The 21,843-nt window shown below is 40.7% G+C and overlaps 2 protein-coding genes across 7 annotated transcripts in view; both read left to right on the plus strand.

Moving 5' to 3' along the window:
• LOC117439499 (dystrobrevin beta-like) overlaps window positions 1–7,240 on the plus strand; it is a 35,641-nt gene extending 28,401 nt beyond the window's left edge. For 2 of the 6 annotated variants that reach the window (XM_034075398.2, XM_034075399.2), the window contains exons 16-22: window positions 173–269; window positions 539–559; window positions 1,589–1,742; window positions 2,795–2,884; window positions 3,517–3,564; window positions 4,853–4,885; window positions 5,364–7,240. In XM_034075398.2, the coding sequence (XP_033931289.1) occupies window positions 173–269; window positions 539–559; window positions 1,589–1,742; window positions 2,795–2,884; window positions 3,517–3,564; window positions 4,853–4,860 (418 nt within the window). In that variant the 3' untranslated portion in view covers window positions 4,861–4,885; window positions 5,364–7,240. The remainder of the gene's footprint in view (window positions 1–172; window positions 270–538; window positions 560–1,588; window positions 1,743–2,794; window positions 2,885–3,516; window positions 3,565–4,852; window positions 4,886–5,363) is intronic. The other 4 variants (XM_034075401.1, XM_034075402.1, XM_034075400.2 and 1 more) reach the window with 4 other exon arrangements.
• Window positions 7,241–9,676: 2,436 nt separating this feature from the next.
• LOC139433052 (DNA (cytosine-5)-methyltransferase 3A-like) overlaps window positions 9,677–21,843 on the plus strand; it is a 37,363-nt gene continuing 25,196 nt past the window's right edge. Inside the window, exons 1-3 of the mRNA XM_071201926.1 lie at window positions 9,677–9,827; window positions 14,094–14,320; window positions 21,705–21,812. Of these exons, the coding sequence (XP_071058027.1) occupies window positions 14,252–14,320; window positions 21,705–21,812 (177 nt within the window). The 5' untranslated portion in view covers window positions 9,677–9,827; window positions 14,094–14,251. The remainder of the gene's footprint in view (window positions 9,828–14,093; window positions 14,321–21,704; window positions 21,813–21,843) is intronic.

Raw genomic sequence — 21,843 nt, forward strand, 5'->3', positions numbered from 1 at the left:
AAATGTGGCCTGGAAGTCTACAATAATAGCTCTTAATGTCTTCATCTTTCTGTAATTGTGCTCCTTTGTAACCTCAAATAGTGTCAGCGTCTTGTGCCTCCTGTGGGGTTTTTGTTGCCGCCTCCCGACTCTCCGTTATGTGACAGTAATGGAGGGACGATGTGTTTTGCAGACAAAGGAAAGATGAGCTGGAGCAGAGGATGTCGTCTCTGCAAGAGAGCAGGAGGGAGCTGATGGTACAGCTCGAGGGACTGATGAAGCTGCTCAAGGTGACACACACGCACACGTGCACACACACACACACACACACACACACACACTGGCTTTTATTTCAGCATGGTGAATTTGTCACACAGTAGAGGACAACGTTTCCCTTCTTTGTCACACCTCCCTGTTTCTGTCCTCGCGGTAACAAGCTTCACTTTTCCCTCTGCTATTTCACTCCTTAATCCTTTCCAGCTCTGACTGTGTCTGACTTCTCCTTTTCCATCCTTTCCCTCTCCGTTTGTTTCCCACTGCCCTTGTTGTGGCCCTGTAGGATGAGGAGCAGCGGCAGGCAGTAAGTTCTTCCCCCTTATGTTGGACTCGCGTGGCGTGAATGTGGGGTTCAGCCCTAATGTCTTGCTGAATGTGACTCGCTCTATCGAAATCAGTCGGAAGTCGCAACGGCTCATTTCAAAATAAACGTGGATTTGCGTAAAAACATAAACAAAGTCTTGGCTTTCAGAATATGAAACTTTTATTTCCAAAATCACACGATAAATACATTTTTGAAGCTTGCAAAGGGAAGCTCTCTCTCGCCCCTCTGCTGTTCCGCAGCGCCACTCCCCCTCCCCCTGCAGAAGTTATGAATGTAAGGCGTAGAGTAATCATAGATAACACGGCGGGGTCCGTTACAGTTTGTTTTCATCTGATTTCAATTCAACAAAGTCTTGGCTTTCAGAATATTAAACTTGTTTCGGCAAATTCAGATTATAAAAACAACTTTGAAGCTTCGGCATAATTACAAACGGAGAACTGAGTAACTTGACGTCACAGCAGGCACAACAACAGCCGGTGTTTCTCGTGAGGGTTTTCCCCGGGAAACAAACACAATACACACAAATGCAAAATTACACAAACCCACACACACACACACACACACACACACACACTCATACACACACTCGCGAGCTTCCCCCAGACCAGTAATCCAACCAAAAATATCTTCTCTCCGTAGTATTTTGATCATTTGCTAATAACCAATCAGATCGATGGATTCCAGAGAAGAGGAAACTTTGAAGGCCTTTTTCTCAAAATTATGACTCTGATATTTTTGCTTAATAATTGGAGCACAAAAACAATCCTGATATCATTAGAAAGCTACGAATCTCCTCTTTCCAACAGTGTATACAACTCAAAATGTGTATTCGGTTCAATGCGACTGACTTCGATGGAGCAGGTCACATATTAGTTCACCTTTTTCCAACTGTAACCAGAACTTAAACTGCGTTGTAAAAGTGATGTCAGCTGCAAAACAAATGACAAGTGAGATGTTTCTGGAACCCATAAATGAAGTGTAACAACCCTTTTTAAATCGATGTTTCAGGCGCAGGCGGCTGGCTCTTCTCACGCCTCTCCTTCTCGACCGAGCCCTTCGACCGTGCGCTCTGTAGCTGCTGCGTCTCCTCACGCTCACATGTACCATCCTCAAGACTCACTCGCTGGGGTGGGCGGTGACGTGCAAGAAGCATTCGCCCAAGGTAAGTCTGGAAATTACAGCAGTGTAAAAAAACTACCGTTATGTAATACTTTTAAATAGCCTTGCCCTCGAGTGACATACATATCTAATGGAGTTTGGTTTAGTTAAAGCTATTTAAGACAGAGTTCAATACTGAGTCCTCTTTAAAACACGTAGGGGAGATGTTTCTTGCAGATCGGATCCAACACGTTTTACAATTTTCTGGTCAGCTCAAAAATGTCTTTGACTAAACGTGGACCGTACTTTTCGGACTATAAAGCGCACCTGCATATAAGCCGCAGCCGCTAAATTGTCCGTCTGTCTTGCTCTCGTTCTGTCTCTCGGTTCCACTTTTACTACCTACTACTACTACTACTACCTGTCTCACTCTTTTCCGGCCTCCAGCTTTTCCTGCTGGAGCCCGCCGCTTAAAGGTGGCGGGCGTGGACCGGTCCTAGAGCCCATAGCGTTAAAGGTGGTTAATTTTACCTGTAAAATCCATAGATTTAGGAGGTTCCCTAGTGGCCGTTAGCTGTACAAAAAAATGGGGAAAAAAGTCGCGGCTTATAGTCCGAAAAGTACGGTAGTTGTCATAACTCAAACTGGATATTTTACAAGTTGGAAAATGTTCTCTTAAATATTACTTTTAAATTGTGAATTTGTCTGACATGTTGGAATGTTAATGCTCATTTGTAAAGCAATTGTCGAGTCGTAACTCCAGCTGTGTTCACCACATGGAGTTATAACATTTCTGCTCAGCTCCAAACACAAATGCAACAGTTGTTTCAGACCCAGTGTTTCACATTAACAGTTCACGGTGCGCTGCAAAAACTGCAGCCTGTAATTCAAGCCACTTCACAGGAACACATGGATCAAAAGTAGCCAATTCCTCAACGAAATCCTGTTTAACAATGTAAACATGGAACATCAATGCTTCACATTATCTCAACAATGTGTGGAAGATTTCAATTAAAGCAACAACATGTGTTAGAAATCAGAAACGTGTCCTAAATGGTTTTAAAGTTTGTAAAAAAGTTTTGAGGAAGCTCTTATTTTCCCAACTTCTTGTCACAGGCCCGAGAAGGAACCTGAGGAACGATCTTCTGGTCGCAGCCGACTCCATCACCAACACCGTGTCCTCTCTGGTCAAAGAGCTGCACTCTGGTACAAGCCAACATACACAATATATAGTATCCATAGTATCTTGCAGATTATCTTTTCACATGTTCATAGATTCGTTACAAACACCATTTCACAAATTAAGTCAAATATTGTCTTCTATGTTTCTGTCAGTTCAGTCCGACAACTCACGTGTTTCTTAACATGTTTATTAGAAGCAGCACATAGTTTGAGTTTGGCGTCTAGGCTCGGGCCTCATGACTCCACAGACTTACAAAGAACATTGAGTGATGATTAGATAACTATCCCCGAGCCTACAGGTGAAGCTGGGGTGGTGGGGGGGAGCAGGCGAGCAGCAGCAACAGGAACGTAGCAAGAGCAAGTGAACGCAGCAGCAGCAGCTAGCGAGGAGGCAGAGGCAGGAAGACCTGGCAGCTTAAATAGAGCGGCATGTTTAGGAGAATGTGATTGGTTGGTTGTAAGAGGGACGAGGTGCGTCACGTGTTAATGTATCAATGGTGCTCGAGTTGACTGCCTGAACCAGCTCGCAGGCTTCGCCCCATTTTGGTCAAGAAATTCAAGAAGTTACTTGTAAATGTTTTTATCTGTGAAAAGATTGACGTTTTGCCCGTAGCTACACATGTTCATTTGTTGACTTAAATTCTCTTTCCGAGCAGATGATGTTCGGGAAGAAGAGGAGAGATTGCTGAATGGGAAGGACAGAGGTAAGATATTATCTCAATTTAGATTTTCACATTGAATTATTTCCCCCCTCTTTACTCGCTCTCCTTGCTTACAAACTTTACACTAACATGATCATTTCAATGCGGAGTCTTTGCAGTGGGACGAACGTGGGTTCAAAAAAGCTGGTAAATGTGATTAATGATATAAATCACATTTATATTCTCCCTCATTTATTTTGTATTCTCAGTTTAATTTCTCAGTCCTCTTTCTCACACGACGAGAACATTTCCTTAAGTAACACATGGACATGGATTAAAAGCAGCAGTTTTCATGACCACTTTCATTGCAGATTTCACATCTGACAGAAAAAAAACACTGAAATGGACACATTTTAAAATAAATAATAATACTGCCTTGATTGCAGATAAAGCTTTTAGGGAGAACATATCAGCTAGCGAACGTTTAACAAAATAAAGTGAGGTTTTGCTCAGAAGTGAAATGCTTTTGTACGTGCAGCTTCTCTGCATGACTTCCTGTGTCTAGAATTTAGAAGAATTGGGGGGGATGAAACCCTCTTTAACGGTCACACATGCAGAGCACACGGCACACACAGTGAAATGTGTTCTCTGCTTTTAACCCATCCTAGTACCAGGAGTCTATACTAGGAGCAGTGGGCAGCTATTGTACAGCGCCCGGGGAGCAATGGGGGGAAGGGGGGTGTCCGGTGGCTTGCTCAAGGGCACCAGGGCAGGGCAGGAGGTGAACTGGGACCTCTCCAAGTAGCAGTCCACACTCCATATTTAGGTCTGTTCGGGGACTTGAACCGGCGACCCTACGGCTCACAGTCCAAGCCCCATACTGACTGAGCCACTGCCGGATTATGCCCTCATGCACATTCTCCATTAGACACCACTTATTCTCCAGGTGCTCTCTCACTTCATTAACACGCCGTCTCATTAGCCATTCTTTATGGAGAGGACCGCCTGCGGAGACAGGGCGCTGCAACTACTTCCTGGTTCGCCGAGTCCAGACTTACCGCTTATTAGAAACTAACCTGCAGTACTAACCCGCCGACCCCGCACAGCCAGAGGGACTGCAGGCCAGATTTCAGCCCCCTGTCAACACAGTTAAGTCATAACGTTTAAAGATAAATACTGTTGGACTGTTCACTATTGAGTTTTCTCTCTGAAGCTACTTAGCTTGTGTAGCACCTGCCAAGCACAGTCTTGTTTTATGATCTGGTTCCTTCTACAGTTTCTGGCAGAGACCTGTAGCATTTGATTTAGCACCGCATAAACATTTGCTGACGAACTTTCTTTCTCTCTTTAGCAGGTTAAAACGATCGCAGGAGAAACAACAACAGTAAGTGATTCTGTGTAATCAATTTGCAAAAACAAAACAGAAAACTGTTGTTATCACCTTTTGATATGCTGTGAATGTGTTTTATAGTGATGCTAACCTTTTTTTGAGGTTTAAAAAAGCCTAACTCTAAAGCTAGCTTATATAAATTGGTTAATTTCTACAAAAGATTACATATTATCATGAGCCAGAGATATAACGTGCTAATGGGGCTGGTTTTGGCGCAGTGGTTAGAGCGTTGGTCATCAGATCAAGGGGCTCCAGTTCGAATCCCGCCTCGACCGCCACTGTGTCAGGCCGTTGTGCAAGACACTTTACCCGCATTTGCTCCTGTGGTTAATGTCTGCAGTAATGACTCTTACATGTCTAATATGTGTAATGTGTAAAGCGCTTTGAGCACCTGTAAAAGCGCTCTAATAATTTTTTTTTAATGCATTATTATTATTATTATTATTATTATTATTAATGCCTCTCTCCTCAGGCAGACTGACGTTTGATCACGGCCAAAGAAGACTCACCCTGCTGGGATTATTATATATCATCATATATTTATCGTTAGCCAATGGGGAATAGAGCTCTTCTGCCAATCAACCAATCACGATGCTGGACACCAAACGACCGCTGGGTCCCTACTGATGTATAGCTGTGATTCTGTGTGTGTGTGTGTGTGTGTCATGTCACTGTGGTTTTAACTTTTTGTTTGATTTGATCGTGCATAGCTAAACAAGGAGTCTGAAACCTGCTGATTTGTACTGTAGCCTGCGTGTGTGTGTGTGTGTGTGTGTGTGTGTGTGTGTGTGTGTGTGTGTGTGTGTGCTCTGCGTTTTTCGAGGGTCAAGTAAGTGAAGAAAAGATGTGTTACGGAAATTTGTGAAGGATAAAAAAAAAAACTGGAAAGTTTCAGGATGGAAATACAGGATGTAAAGAGAAGTGGTAAACAGACGAGAAGTGTGTAGTAATGTTTTACGTTTTGGCACTGTGTGCTTAGTATTTATTGCTTTGATTTGAGTTTAGACATTTAGTCTTTGAGCTTGAGTGTTTATGTGTTTGGTCCTGCTGAGACGATAAGCTTTAACGGGACGCTTCCTGCTGAAAGCTAAGGTCCCGCTCTTGTTACCTGGCAGATTAGTGCCATGGTGCTGATATGACCGCAGCTCAGGTTGTGCTGGCCTCTCTGTGTAACTCGGTACTGCAGTGGGACTACAGTCGAGGTGCGTGTGTGTGTGTGTGTGTGTGCGTGCGTGTGTGTGTGTGTGTGTGTGTGTGTGTGTGTGTGTGTGTGTGTGTGTGTGTGTGTGTGTGTGTGTGTGTGTGTGTGTGTGTGTTTAAAAAAACATTTGCTGCAATAGAGTAGCAAAGTGGGTGGAGAAGCGGGCTCTGGAAGTATTTATGCCCCTTTTTTATAAATATTATTCTAAAAACTCAGTGTAGCCCAACCTGGTTATTAAGGGTCACTTGGTGATGACAGAAATAAGAGAACAGTTAATTACATAATTGTAGGATTTTATTGTCAATCAATGGACTCGATATCTTTCTTGAATTGGTTAAAAAAAACCTCATATCCACATAATTCGTTTTTTTATTCTAATCTTGCATGCGAAATATCTCTTGACACCACTGTAGAAAAAAGAAATACGACATTGTTGTAATCGGAGACAAAAACAGCGTCGCCTTCTTTAGAAATGGACTCATTCAACTCAATTCACGCCCTCCGATTGGACTTTTCTGCAATGCTCCTTGGAAGTTGTAGAAGACTTCTCTCATGTCTTTGAGTACAAACATGTTTGACCTTTTAAAGTGGCCCTTATCAAATCTCACAAGAGTTTATTCAATTTACTTTCCTGTCCAAAATGACTCTTCACGCTTTGCTACTCTTCGATTCAGGCTTTATGTAAAATGCAAGGGATTGTGGGAGTCGTAGTTCTCCATGGATGTTAAGCTACAACCAGCAGCCCAAGAATATGTTCTGATATCTGTATGATAATTAAAGACGACCCAAAGTGACTTGCTGAGCTTGAATCGGGTCAGGTAGACATGTTTTTAGCATTACATGGCTTTGATTTGGAAGCTGTAGGTAACTGTTGTACATTTTTAAAATCAGTTTTTAGTTGGACATTATATTTTTTAGAGACTTCACCAGCCCTTCATATTGTTTGACTGACAGCTTGCATGTGTGATGAATGATGAACACCTGATTGAGCTTTTGTTTCTGTCTGGATGTGTGAGCGTGACACCAAGATTGACAGGGCAGATGAGTCCTGGCATGACATTGTAAACCCCTTCAGCTCTGAACCTGCCTGAGCTGACACTGTGAGTGAAGAGCGTGTTTAATCTGTAATAAAAACATATTTAAAGTCAGACTCTTGTGTGTTGTTGTCCTTGTGACTGTCGGTCGTAATCCCCCAGGACACAAACGGCTTGGCAGCGACATAACAACACAGGTATGTGATGTGTCCAAAAACCTTTCCACAATTTTCCTAGAGCTCTTTCATGACCTCAACCTCCGGTTTGCTCTCGTTTGTGAACGGTGTTTAAATAACTGATCAAATAAACCTGGGAATAAGTTGGAAACAACACTGCTGTATTCCTGGAAAGTGCCCCATTTGTAAAATTCCTTGACAGCATTTCTGAACCCAATGCTTTTGCAGCAACTCCGAAACCAACGTTAACTCTGGAGTACTTGATAAATATGATAGTATTTAAGTTTTAGCTGATTTTTTTTTTTAACCTGTAAAGAAGACCTGCATTCAAAATCTTAAGTTAAAGTGTATAAGTAAAAGCAGCAAGGTGTACTATGTGTCAGAGTTACTCTGAAGAGCCCTATTAGTGTGTTAAAGCACAGCATTGAATACTGATGCATTTATGAAAAACATTTTATTGTTCACGTTTAAAATATTTTCAACAACTGTTAATCTAATGTATAATGCATCACATTTTAACAACTCGTAATGTAGTAATTGACCTAAATAAATAATAAGTACAACATTTACACCCAAAATGTTGAAGAAAATGGTAATATTAAAGTACAAGTAGGATTTGAACTTGAGTGTACTTGGGTAAATGTACTTAGTTAATTGTACCAGTATAGCAAACAAAGTCTCACCATTTGTACCCAAACTGACCTCAAACAACCAAGCCAATGTTTTTCATCTTCATAAACCAGGTCCTATAAATAAACGCCCCCTTTCTCTCCGCTACGTAAGACTGTTTTACCTTTTCCCTGATTTAGTGTCCTCATTAGTATGCACGACCAGTTCTCACTTTTCCCATGAGCTTCCTTTAGTGTGTGTGTGTGTGTTTGTCTCAATGAGGTTGTCTGTTGTTGGTGACCTCATTGACTGCTATAAATAACCCCCCCCACAGCAGTGCAGTTATGACCCTGTTTATTAGGGATCTTCACACTTTCAGGGGTCAAACGGAGTTTAACCTTCTGCTCTGAAGCAAAAATCAACGATTCATAATGCAATTAAAGTCCATTTGATTTCATTGATAATAGTTCAAAGTCAGTATTAATAATAATCAGCACTTTTAAGTAGTTTTTTAAGGGTAAAAGTAAAAAAAAATCTTGTTTAATCTTAATAAATGGTTGGATTTGCTGCTTTTCTCTGTTTGATATTATTATAAATTGTGATGTCTTTTCATTTATATATAATATACAAATACAATGAGCGTATTAGATCCTCTATGACAAGATATGGACTCAGTTATTAAAGGAAGTAAATAATAAACACATTTACCAATCATGTAAACAAAGGTTGCATCCCTAGTAAGAATTACTGTATGTGTCTATTTCTCCAAAAATTGGTAAACAGAGAAAAACCACACACATTTAGAAATCTTTTACAACTACACCGAGTAGTGTTTAAAGGGACGGCAAACCTTCAAATCAAATACATACCGGTACTATATATGTTCTCCCTTACCTAAAAGGGCTATTTTAATCGAGATTGTTTTCGTATGTGTTGAAGAGTTTTATATATCAGCTACAATATAAAGGATCTAGCGTGTGGTGCCTGGGTCGCAAAAAGAATAACACACTTAAGAATGTCAGTCTCTTTTTTTCAAAAAATCTTGACCCTGTCACTCAAGACCCCTCTGATCCGCTTACTTCATACTTTTCCTATGTTTCTGTGTAGTTAGAGGAGAGCAGGTTTCAACGTGTTGCAGCATGATGCAGCTTCACCTGTTGAGGAACATGCAGAGAGGGGAGTTGTAGAAAGAACCCACCAAGCAAGAACATGCGTACATGTGTTGCCCTTTTGGGTTATAAGTGTGGGAAACACATGTTCTGGAGTTATTGCGTATCCAAAGCAAAGGTTGAACAGAACAGGGCTGATTTGTGATATTGGGCTTTATTAATAAAACGGACGTAACTGTTTGTTTGTAGTCCAAACTCTCTCTAACATAGTATTCACCAACTATGTTGTTATCATCAAGAAAAGCTAGTTCTGCATTTTAAAAACTAATTATGGCACTTTTTTAGATTTATTTTTATTATAGCTTTCTGTATTTTACAGCTCGGATAGAAAACAGGTAACATCAGTGTGCTTAAGATTCAGAAAAAACCTGTGACAGTCAGTGTATGCTGAACGTGAACTACTTTAAAGGTTGACTTAAGTTATGTTTATTTTTGGAAAATGGTTGTACTTCTGATCCACCTGTCTTCACATGCATGTACGTGCACGTGCGTGCTGTAGATGTAGACTTTAGGACCTCGCGGAAACTCTCCGGTGCGGCAGCCTCTGCGGCTCGTGAGAGAGAGCAGGCCGGTTGGAAAGAGAGAGAGAGCAGGCGGGGAGCGCGAGCAGCAGCGGGGAGAGAAGACCCGGTAGAGCGCGAGGAGGGAGAGAGAGAGAGAGAGAGTGAGCGAGAGAGATCGAGCGAGAAAGAGGAGAGAGAGAGCGACGACCGTCAGGGTCCACGTGCCTAACGGACGGACGACACGGTAAATATAAACATTACATGTTGGCTCGTGAAGTGAATCAGTGGTGTCCTAAAGTCATCGCTCGTGCGTTCCGGAGCCAGACCCTTGGTTCCGTTTTAGCAGCTGATGTGCGCGTGAAGACGGTTCGTGCACGAGTGAACTTGGTGAGTTCTTTTTTCGTACGGTGTGCGGAAAATCACGGCACCGGACAACCGTTATACAACGAGTGTGTGTGTGTCCGGTGGATCGTGCACCCCGCCTCCAGTCACCGGCAGGTAACGTTAAACCGGTGCGCGCGGTCCTCCTCTCGCACCAGATGCAGACAGACACATCAGCGCGCGCTACCGTCGCCTCCGCGGACTGGTGGGCACGCGCCTGAGGTTAACGAGTGCATTCGGTCTGAGATGCGCCCCCGTATGTGTTTTTTACCTGACCCAGTAACGATTACCGTCGACACACACTCAGAAATGTGTTCCCCACCAGCTGCCCCCCCCCCCACCGAGGTTATCTGCCGGTTCTGAGAGGTCGTCCGGTAAAGGCCGCGTGAGGTCGCTCCCAATATTAATTGTCATAAGGCTGGAGGACTACGTCAAACTTGCAGGAAAACTATGATACTTCCTGCGTAGACTTTCAAAAATAAAAGTCTCGGTACACTGTGGTACACACAGATCTGTTTGCTGTGTAATCAAAATATTTTAAGCAGTTTGATCAAATAGGTATCCAAGAAATGATTGTTAAACATTTAACAACTTTCAATGTTATAGAAGTGATTGATAAAACCATCAAGGGAGCTAAAGATTATTTAAACTAATAATTATATTTTGATGTGTAGCATATCAGACAGTATTCTTGTTTTATCTCACTAAAAGTCCAAACCCTTAGGTGTTTAATTAACTGATGACAAAAAGCAAATATTAATATTTGAAAAGCTCTAACTGGTTTAAAATATTACTTAAACAATTAGTCATCAAACTATAGTTGTGGGTGATTCATATTGTAAGGTCGCCTTACAATGAATAAAATAAATAGCCTACAATTAATTGGATTATTTGTTGTGATCAATTGTTTGAGTTAATTTTAGTCCATGTCGTCTGAATTATTTCTGTAGATTTTAGGGACTTCTGCAAAGTTTGTTCTACACAATCTAACACAGGATGGGTATTGTTTCTGCTGATCCCAATGATTTCACACCTTAATTTCCCCACCTTTATGCCATCAAGAATTCAATAAATAGACAAATAAACGATTCAGTATTTGTGGAGAAAGATTAGAAATGTGCCTGGGGACATTTCAGAAAACATATCATGCAATACTTTCTGATCTGAAGTTGGAAAGTAAGAGTTTGTATTAAAAACACCTGTATACATGTATCTATATCATAATAAACATATTTTCGAATTAAGTCTCTAGCAATAATATCCCGCTCTGTAAAAGAAACCTGATAATTAGTTAGATTAGACAATTAGACAAAAAATAAAATGAAAAATATAATGCTTTTATTTTGAAAAACAAACCTCCTACTTCCTGTGTCACCACTGCCTTACTGTCATTACCTTGATTCACCTCTAAAGCGTTTTCTCTGCGCAATCATTTCCCCTCCCACCAGCACAGGCTTCTGCTCAGGCCTTTCTCCATGGTCTAATTTAAACCACTGCTGCATGAGGACTGAATCAATTTACATCTGTGTGTTTAGACTCACTATAGGAGAGAGAGGTATCTGGGTGACCTACATACGCAGAACTTGGAGGAATTGGTTTTCCTGCAGGGTGTATGGTGGATACTGTACACCCATGTCTGCAAAGTTTCCACCCCTGTATGTCTCTCCTCTGGTAACCCTGGCTCGCTGCCTGTTGTTTTAACAGTAGGTGATGTAAGGCCACAGCATGGGGAGTGTGACATACATGTTGAGGAAAGCCAGACTTATTGGCTGCACTCAGCTCACATCCAAATCACTGCTGAGATCCACGTTTTCTTTTGAGGCACATGCAAACACAGCTTTTTAAACTCCTTTTGTGTTTTAATTGTGATCTGTTTATGAACAGACCACTTAGCCGATTATGTTGGAGCAAGAACAAAAGTGTAGTCAATGTTTAAAGTTGTTAAAGGGTCCAAGATGGTGGAAGGAGCTCCCCATTGATATCAGGACAGCAGGAAGTAAACACATCTTCTGCCCCAGACTGAAAACCCACCTGTTTTTAATGTACCTTGGCCATCAAGCCCAACGCATTTGAAGCTAATATATATCTGCATTTGTCTACTTGTAAGCTCGGGACCTGTTGCACGCATTCCACAAATGCCTCGCTATGTTACCTGTCTGTTTTGAATATCTGTTGTAGAAATAAGAGAAAAAACAAACGAGAAAGAAGATGGATAAATTATAAATTCTCAATAGAAAAGGGGGTACCACTTAACAATAAGACTACTCTTATAAAGGATTCAGAAAGGGTTATGAATTAGGTTGTAAACACTTTCTTAATCATTAAGAACCATCTATAAACCAGTTCTAACATAGTTTTCATACCTCATCACAGGCTCACTATTTGGCAAGATGACTAAGCCTTATATTGACTACTTAGCGAGAATCAACTCAGTGAGCAACAGATACCAAGGATGCTGGCTAATGAAGAAGATGAAGTTAGCTAAGTAGCCAATATAAGGCTTAGCAGTACAGATAAATGTGGGCTCACTATTTGGCAAGATGACTAAGCCTTATATTGACTACTTAGCGAGAATCAACTCAGTGAGCAACAGATACCAAGGATGCTGGCTAATGAAGAAGATGAAGTTAGCTAAGTAGCCAATATAAGGCTTAGCAGTACAGATAAATGTGGGCTCACTATTTGGCAAGATGACTAAACCTTATATTGGGTGCGTCTCACTTCGGTTATTTTTCATTTCCTCGCTCCTCGGTCTCGGTATCACCGGAAGTTGATTTGTCTGCGCCATCTTGAGTACCGTCCCAGTGGCCTTATTTATGCCGGAGGATCGAGAAGCGATAACGGAGGAGCGATAATCGAGGACCATCCTCCCGTGAAATCCTCAGACACTCGCCCCGCCCCCTTACTGTGTATCGCTCACTGATTGGACGATGCAGCGCATGCACTGATCTGGCTGCTGTCAGACGATCAGCAGCATCATCACAAACGGACGTCGCTTCACGTGACGCTCCGGAGGAAGCGACGCCCCATTGCTCTTAAAACTAATTTCCCTGCTTCTCGTGGTTTCCTTGCGTCTCTCCATGCTTCCCTGGTGGGAGGGACTGGTCGCAGGGAAACGGCGCAAGTGAGGGACACAAGGAATCAATTTAACCGAAGTGAGATTCACCTATTGGCTACTTAGCGAGAATCAACTCGGTGAACAATAGATACCAAGGATGCTGGCTGATGACGAAGATGAAGTAAGCTAAGTAGCCAATATAAGGCTTAGCAGTACAGAGCAATGTGGGCTCACTATTTGGCAAGATGACTAAGCCTTATATTGGCTACTTGGCGAGAATCAACTCAGTGAGCAACAGATACCAAGGATGCTGGCTGATGACGAAGAGGAAGTAAGCTAAGTAGCCAATATAAGGCTTAGCAGTACAGAGCAATGTGGGCCCACTATTTGGCAAGCAACCGGTCACAGTTGCCCTGTTTATCTCATGTCTTATAAAAGCTTATTAAAGACTTAAAGTGTTCACAACCTAATTAATAAATGAATTACAAACTATTCGTAAACCCTTTATAAGGGTAGTCTTATTGTAAAGTGGTACAGAAAAAGGACCATTATTGTATTACTGGTTGCAGCCCTCAACGAGTAACAATGGGCAATTGCTTAGCCCAAAATAAAATCTGTTGTGATTTAAATGGCCCAAAACAAGATTTAAAAAAAAAGCTTCAATTTGATTTCTCCTGTTTATAAAGTCATTAAAAACAGATCTGTGTCCTGTTTGAGGGAATTTAATTAGGTTTGGGAAATGTTTACTACCCGCAGCCCTTTTATCTAATGACATGGGACAGTTTTATCCGGCCACATCCATCACACACTCTGACAGCCTTGTTGAAAGCCGCCTTGATTCCTGCAGATTCCTTTGAGGACACCTGTGCGTATGTGTGTGTGCATAAATGTGTGTTAACCCATGACATTGAATATCTACTGCTCTGCATGTGCAGGGGCCCATCCATCAAGTTTCATAGAGACCTTGATAGCCTTATCCTCGAGACTTTTTACTTAAACTTGACACATTTCCTTTTACAGTAGATCCACTATTTACACGCTGTATGTGTTTTATTTCTCTTTTTTCTTTAGGAAACGGGGACGACTGAGAGAACCAGTGATCGTCCAACAGATAGAAAGACGGACAAATTGAATGAAGCTGCTCTTGGTGCTTCTGAAGGACCCTCCCATGTTTTGATTTGCTCTATTTTCTACTTTCCAAACGTGGTTTCACCGATCCTCCCTCAGCCATGCCGTCCAACAGTCCTGCAGCCGCCGAGCCACCGGAGACCCCAGAGAACGACACCAACATCGATGTGGTGAGAGAGAGAGTTTATTATTAATGTACAGTGGGAAGTAATGTATCACTACAGCTACACAATTAATGCTGCAAGCACAAGTACTTCTACAACTAATGGAGAAGGTTATTTACTTGAGTGAAGTATGGAGTCAGGATGGTGCCAAAACAATGGCATCTATTTACATCACAGCATTCACAGCACTAAAACAATTAATGTCACGGCAGGAATAAAAATACTCATTAGCATAAATATATGTAGGGATTAAGTTAGGGCCATGAATGTACATGTGTATTACGTACCATACATCAACTGCATATATTGCGAACATCTGTTGTTTGTATTCAGAAGGCTATATCTAGTTTCTAAACTAAAATGTACAGAATTGCGATTAAAAAGGCACATTTAATAACAAATTATTTATTTATTTTTGAAATGTGCTAGTTTTAAAATGACTAGCTGTTGATTTATTAAAAATAAAACACAAATAATTTCCTCATTTGCACTCTCAAAACCCTATACAATATTATAACAATTATTCAAAGTTAAAGGGGACCTATCATGCAAAATGCACTTTTTGATGTCTTTTATACATAAATGTGTCCCGGTGTGTCAGGGAACTCACGCAGCATCAGAAAATAAAACCCTCTCTCTTTTCCTCCGTACCCAAATCTCTAAAAACGGGGAACAACGGAGCTGATCCAGATTTGCGTCCGATATGACGTAATATCTGAAATGTGGACCCACGGCCCGATCAGAAACGTTGTTATCAGAAACAATGCCGACTGTTCTGGACGTAATATGGTCGGTGTTTACATTAGCATCGCTAACACTCAGAGCTAACCTGTACTGGAGAGCATGTGTGTGAAGAAGCAGGAAGTAGAAAGGAACTCACCTTGTGGTGTAACCGGCAAGAGAGAAAGCCTTTGAGCTCCAAACTGTTTCAGATCCTTGATCATCCATGATATGGCGTTTCATCACGGCAGTATCTGCCGGTAGCATCTCCTGCATGAGCTCAGCCTCCTCCTCCTCCTCCTCCTCCTCCTCCTCCTCCTCCTCCTCCTCCTCCTCCTCCTCCTCCTCCTCCTCCTCCTCCTCCTCCTTTTTTTTTTTTTTAAAGCTTTATCCCCAAATCAGAACTTTAGAAACAGGAAGTGAAATAGAGGGATATGAGGCGTGGCTAGAATGGGTGATCTGGTATTTTGAGCAAACCACTTCATAGACATGTTTTTTATATATATATTTGAGACCTATGCTATTGCCTAAAAATAGCATGATAGGCGACCTTTAAAGTAGTCGAGCCATTCACGAAAAAAAGCCCAACAAATATTCTTAAACTGTGATTTTTGTACAGTTGAGTAGATTGCACAGAAGATAATATACTCGAGTCGTTTCGATTGTGGCTCATAATAAACTTCTTATTCTGTAACATCATCCATCAAATAGTTTTGCATTAAATATACAACATTTCCCTTTGGGTTGTAAATGGAAGTGGATTATTGGGACTTTAGCCTTTGCAGACCATTTACATGCACAAAAACCTATACAACACAATACAGAGTAAAGGGAACACTCAAAAAAGCTATCTCAGCTTGTTCTGCCGTCACTACCGTTACTTATATGACTGTTGTTGTTGCTCCTTCTCGTATATTATATTACTACTCCAGCTATTTTAAAGACACATATATTATTACAACCTCTAGCACATTTACTACGGCTATCATTACCTCCACTACTGCTTTAGCTGGCAGTTGAGAGACTTCTTTAGCCAACACACACAGAGAAGCTGGCAAAGAACTGTGTGTGTGTGTGTGTGTGTGTGTGTGTGTGTGTGTGTGTGTGTGTGTGTGTGTGTGTGTGTGTGTGTGTGTGTGTGTGTGTGTGTGTGTGTGTGTGTGTGTGTGTGTGTGTGTGTGTGTGTGTGTGTGTGTGTGTGTGTGGTGTGTGTGTGTGTGTGTGTGTGTGTGTGTGTGTGTGTGTGTGTGTGTGTGTGTGTGTGTGTGTGTGTGTGTGTGTGTGTGTGTGTGTGTGTGTGTGTGTGTGTGTGTGTGTGTGTGTGTGTGTGTGTGTGTGTGTGTGTGTGTGTGTGTGTGTGTGTATAATAGTTAATCTAAGAGTTATGTATTTACATTCACACCCGGATTTTCTGCATTCAACACATTCACGCAACCATATGCAGGTGAGACGAGAGCAGGGTTTCTTTTACACACAAATGAGCACACACACATTATGGTCTGACATACACTGAGTGAAAAATGGCTCCTTTCATTTCCCCGAGCCCAGGGCAGCCGTAGTAAATCTGAGAAGTTTGACGTTGATTCTATGGTGCTGCTATATAAAGAGCCGCCTTACTTCCACATTCCCACGCCTGGCAAACAGCCAATAAGTACAAAGTTTCCCTTTAAAGATTTTTTTCTTGTTTTTTTAACTTCCTGTGACTGAACTCTCAAACAGTAAAAAAAAAGCGAGAGGGTGTGTTTGAAACGGCTTGATAACAAGCTATTCACACATGGTACGACATCCAATTGAGTATGTAGTGTTCCAACTTCATAACATGTGGATTTTGTCTATCTGAGAGATTATTACATGTTAGACGCTTTTATCCAAAGCAACAAGTATACTCAATACTGTGGACAATCCCCCCAGGAGCAATTTAGGGTGAAGTGTCTCCGGGACACAACGACATGCTGACTGCAGTGGGACTCGAACTTGCAATCCCCTGATTCAAAGTCCAGCACACTATCCACTGAGCCACAGCCTCCCAGAGATCCCGGGATCTTTGATCATGAGATGTGAGCCTACTGAACTCAAACGCCCCAAAATGTACTGTTCTTTAGACAGCTAAAATAATTGATGCTTGTATATAATAGATGGTGAGTGACGTTAAGCTGAACTCACATTAGTTTATTAGTTAAAATGCTGATAACTTTGCTGTCAGTGCGTAGAGCTATAAGAGCTGATCTTTAAGAGGATTAAAATATGTAAGTCAATGATGATCATCTGCATAGAAAAGCGCCAGTTTTGAAGCAAATATCTGCATGTTCCAATTTGTAATACATGCAAATAGAACAGGGGCACTTAGATGCTATTTGCTTGGCAGCGATGTTAGCAACGCATTTTGCTTTTAGAATTACAAGGTTTCTTTTACTGTGTTTTAGTGTATTGGTGTAGGGTTAGCAGCTGTAAAAGCTGCACAATCCTTTTGTGACCCCGCCCCTAGTATCCTGACGGAGAGTATGATGTTGTTTATACCAACTCTGAAACATAAGAAGCCGTAGTTGTTGTTGTTGTTGTTGTTGTTGTTGTTGTATATTTGTTAGGGCTGTCCCGAATACCATTTTTCGGGCTCCGGATATTCGGTAGCAATCAGCAGCGAATATTCGGCCCGCGCGGGGGAGAATACTGTTATTCTACAGTATTGTTGTTTTATAGTTATTTGTTAATGTATACAACCCAATTTGTGTTCTTTGAAATTGAAAAGGATATCGCATTGTGTTTGTTACTTTCGTTGCAGTTGTATGTCTTAAGTGTAATTTGGCTTGGCTTCCTATTTATGGACATGCTTTTATTTTTGAAGGAGAGTTAGCGCTGTTGACAGGAAGTTGTTGTTGTTGCTATGGAAACAACGTGACGGAGATTAACAGAGAAAAGTAATATCTAAAGACGGAGAAAGTAAACGATAAAGTTGATGGTTAAGTGTTGGCACCCCCCGAAGAGGCACAAGCTCTTACGTTGATATTGGAGATTTCAATAAATTAAAAAAGCGAAAAAAGAAAAGAAAATCCGAATAACGACATTGAAACCCGAATAGTACTCCAACGAACGAATATTCGGATATTCGGGTACAGCCCTAATATTTGACTATTATTTCTTCTACATAGCGTCAGTATTATTACAATAACCAGGGGAGGATGGCGCTAAACAATGATCAATTTGTCGTTTAACTGTCACTCCATAATTGTTTGAATTTGATCAAATCAGAGCATTAAATGCAGATGGATGTGTAAAATAATGATTATTTTATCAAAAAGTGACATCTTCCGTGCTACTTATGTGTTTAATTGTTGTGTATTTCTATGGCTGCGAGCAACATTTGAAGTGTAGTATTTGTTTTGTTGACAACCTTATCCATTATTGATGAGTTGAGTGGTGGATTCAAAGTGAGAAACAGAGAGCGAAGGTGGAGGGAGACACAGGAAACAGGAGTGAGACGGAGCGAGGATGAGGAGGAGAGAAAGAGGACGAGCAGTCTGCTGCTCGCCTGGTTTGCAGTCTGGTTGCCTAGCAACTGCAGCAGCCTGAAATAACCTGCCGAGACAGAAATAGACCAAAGATGTTCGGACAGATTGGTTAGTGAGCGTGTGTTTGTGGACATTTGTTCTTGTAGGGATTTTGTATTTAGTGGTTTTATAACTCTGTTGGTTTATATTTGACCTTTAGTACAATTTGTTTTTGCTTGTAATTCGTTTTTTATTTTTGTGTAAACATTGTCACACACAAATCAAACAAACATCAACAATACAAATAATAATAGTAAAACCACTACTGTACTACTACTACTACTACTACTACTACTACTACTACTACTACTACTACTACTACTATTACTACTACTACTACTACTTATATTACTGCTTCTACTACAAATTCTACTACTACTGCTACTACTACTACTACTACTACTACTACTACTACAACTTCTACTACTACAACTACTGCTTAGAACTACTATTACCACTACTACTATTACTACTTCTTCTACTACTACTATTACTAATACTTATACTACTACTATTACTACTACTACTACTGCTTCTACTACAACTTCTACTACTACAACTACTGCTTAGAACTACTACTACTACTGCTACTACTACTACTACTAATAATAATAATGATAAGAGCGCAGCATAGATATCCGAATTAGGGTCGGGCGGTAAGTTAAAGCCAGACAAATATTTGTATATGGTGTACACTTATATCGATTTTTAAGGGGGATTATTTCAGTTTTTTTAATGCACCCATCCACAGCAGAACATTGATACGTTTTCTGCCGCTCCTCTTTGATTTTTCTCAACAATCGTGGGGTTTCTACTGTAGTGAAAACACTGATTATGGAAATCAGCAATCCCATTAAAGTGATTTTTATATCTCTTAATAGCCTCCTAATGTTTTCACATACATTAATCTGCATTTTGTTGCAACTGCTGTCCTAGTTAACATCAGATGATAAGACACACTTACTGTTTACTGGAAATTCATAGAATACGAGATAGACTCCTCATTTTCTAGACTTCATTTATCTTTTAAACTATCCACTCTGAGTACATAATTTTGACTCCCTTTCCATTGTAAATGTAGTGTGCGTCGTGACTCAGGCATATGGACAGATCAGCAGGCAGTCGAGACTCAGGGCCCATTACCCCGTTCTAACTGGTTGCTATGCCGATCGTCAGGGCAGTGACATCCAAATGTTTAGTCAGCATGGCGCCCGGTCGGAGACAGTTGCTAAGCAGTTTTTTTCACCTTAGCAACCACTCCACTGTCACCGCAACACTGGGTCCATCAGAGAGAGAGGAACACAATACCTCACTCTGAGTTCAGACCGATGACGAAATGATTACAGCATAAAAGACAGTCGAGAAAAGCGGGTGTTATTATAAAATTAAACATAACAGGCTCTCCTTTACTATACATACAACACAAGAGTGCACTGTATCTTACAATCATTAAAACACGTGTAGTGGCGCTGTTAAAAAACATAAGCAAAGTAGAAGTAGTGGAAGCAGCTGAGTTTCGGGCCTTGTCTGAATGTGTACAGATATATTTAAGGCCCTATACTGCTCTTTGGGGCTTTTCCTTTCCTGTAGTGTGTTTATAGAGGTTTAAATGTAAATGTATGTAAATGGTCTGCAAAGCCGACAATCCCAAAGTTCCCAGGATGTTAAGGGTTGTGTAGACTGTTCTGTCTTCTGTCAATATGTTGTGAATATTACATTTTTTTTTATTACAATATGTAATGCAAAAAGGCCTGCCGACCACACCATAAATACAAATATTTCTTTTTTTATACACTGTAAAATTACACCGATGCTATTCTAATCTCTGCTGTATCGAACCACTTAGTCTCTCCTGTGCTACGAGCAGAGGAACACGCTGCTGAGACAAGTTTATTTACGTTCACTTCAGCAATCGATACAAGGCCGTGCAGGAAAAAGGTATTATGTCATCAAGGTTTTCACTGGACCGCAAATAATGATCTAAATTGAATGTCTTTGTTTTTTTCTTGGAGCTATTTCTTTGCTCTAAATGCTTTTGTTCTATCATAACTCAGCTGAATCTTGAGATCTAAGTTTAACATACTGTTTTTAAAATGGTTATCAATTCATCTTCTTAGAGGAGACTTCCTTCCTGTGAATGCACAGATTACAAGTACTGACACAACAACATACAGTTAGCATCCAACCAGAGAATGCAAAAAGGAGCAGTAAAGTACAGTGTAAAGTATAATACATTCTCAGTATTGAATGTATACCGCCTGTGTTTTAACATGTTCTTTTGTTTTGTTTTAATGTTCTATATTTTAAATTGTTTTATTTAAGTAAACCAGTAATGACTGTTGCTTGTTTTAAATGTATTGTATTTACTTGTTTAAAATGAAATGTGTTTTAGGTTGACTTTTAAAATCTGTCCAGGAACTACAGATGAAAAATAGCCTCTTGGCTAACTCTGGCACGTTTACAGAAATGTTCATTAATGTGCACTGTCCCTGTTAAATAAATTAATAAATAAATAAATAAAATAAATATGACAGATAAATAGAGGTTAAGTATGTACAGTATGAACGGTATTTACGGTTATACACACTATAAACATTAGTTGAACAAAATTGAATTCACTTTAACTAAAACCACCAGACTAAGGGATAGTGTCATCCCACAGGCCATCCTGTTAAACACCTGAACTTTTGAAACAACATACACAACATTAATCTGGCTGCAATTTAGAAATTGTTTATCTAATATATGATATTCAATCACTAGCATATAGACTCTTATTGCACTATTCCACTTTTTGTATTTACTTGCACTATTTTATCTGTTTTATTGTGTTTATACTGTTGGAGGAGCCTGTGACCTAAGATTCTCATCGTCATAACTACACTGTAGCTATGTACGCATGACCAATAAAAGCCTTGAACCTTTAGAGCTAGGTCACTAGACAAGGTCATTTGTCTTTCTAAAAAAACATGAGATGCTACAATATGTTTGAATTGCATCCTGTTTGTCAGTAACTGCTTCTTAGCCACATCTCCCTGAATCATGACTTCATTGACACCAATTATAGCTTCATACAGTCTTTGGATTGGCTCAGTGTTTGACGATGCTTCTCTGTAATTGTCCAGATTGAAGACGGAGCAGACCCTGACAGTCCAGAGGAGGGGACGCCAGCGAGTCCCCGCACCAAGCGCAGGGTGGGTCGTCCCGGCAGGAAACGCAAACAGCTGCTTCCTGTGAGTACTATAATTACAGGCTTTCATCTGC

Source organism: Pseudochaenichthys georgianus, chromosome 24, assembly GCF_902827115.2.
Source record: "Pseudochaenichthys georgianus chromosome 24, fPseGeo1.2, whole genome shotgun sequence".
NCBI classification, from domain to species: Eukaryota; Metazoa; Chordata; class Actinopteri; order Perciformes; family Channichthyidae; genus Pseudochaenichthys; species Pseudochaenichthys georgianus.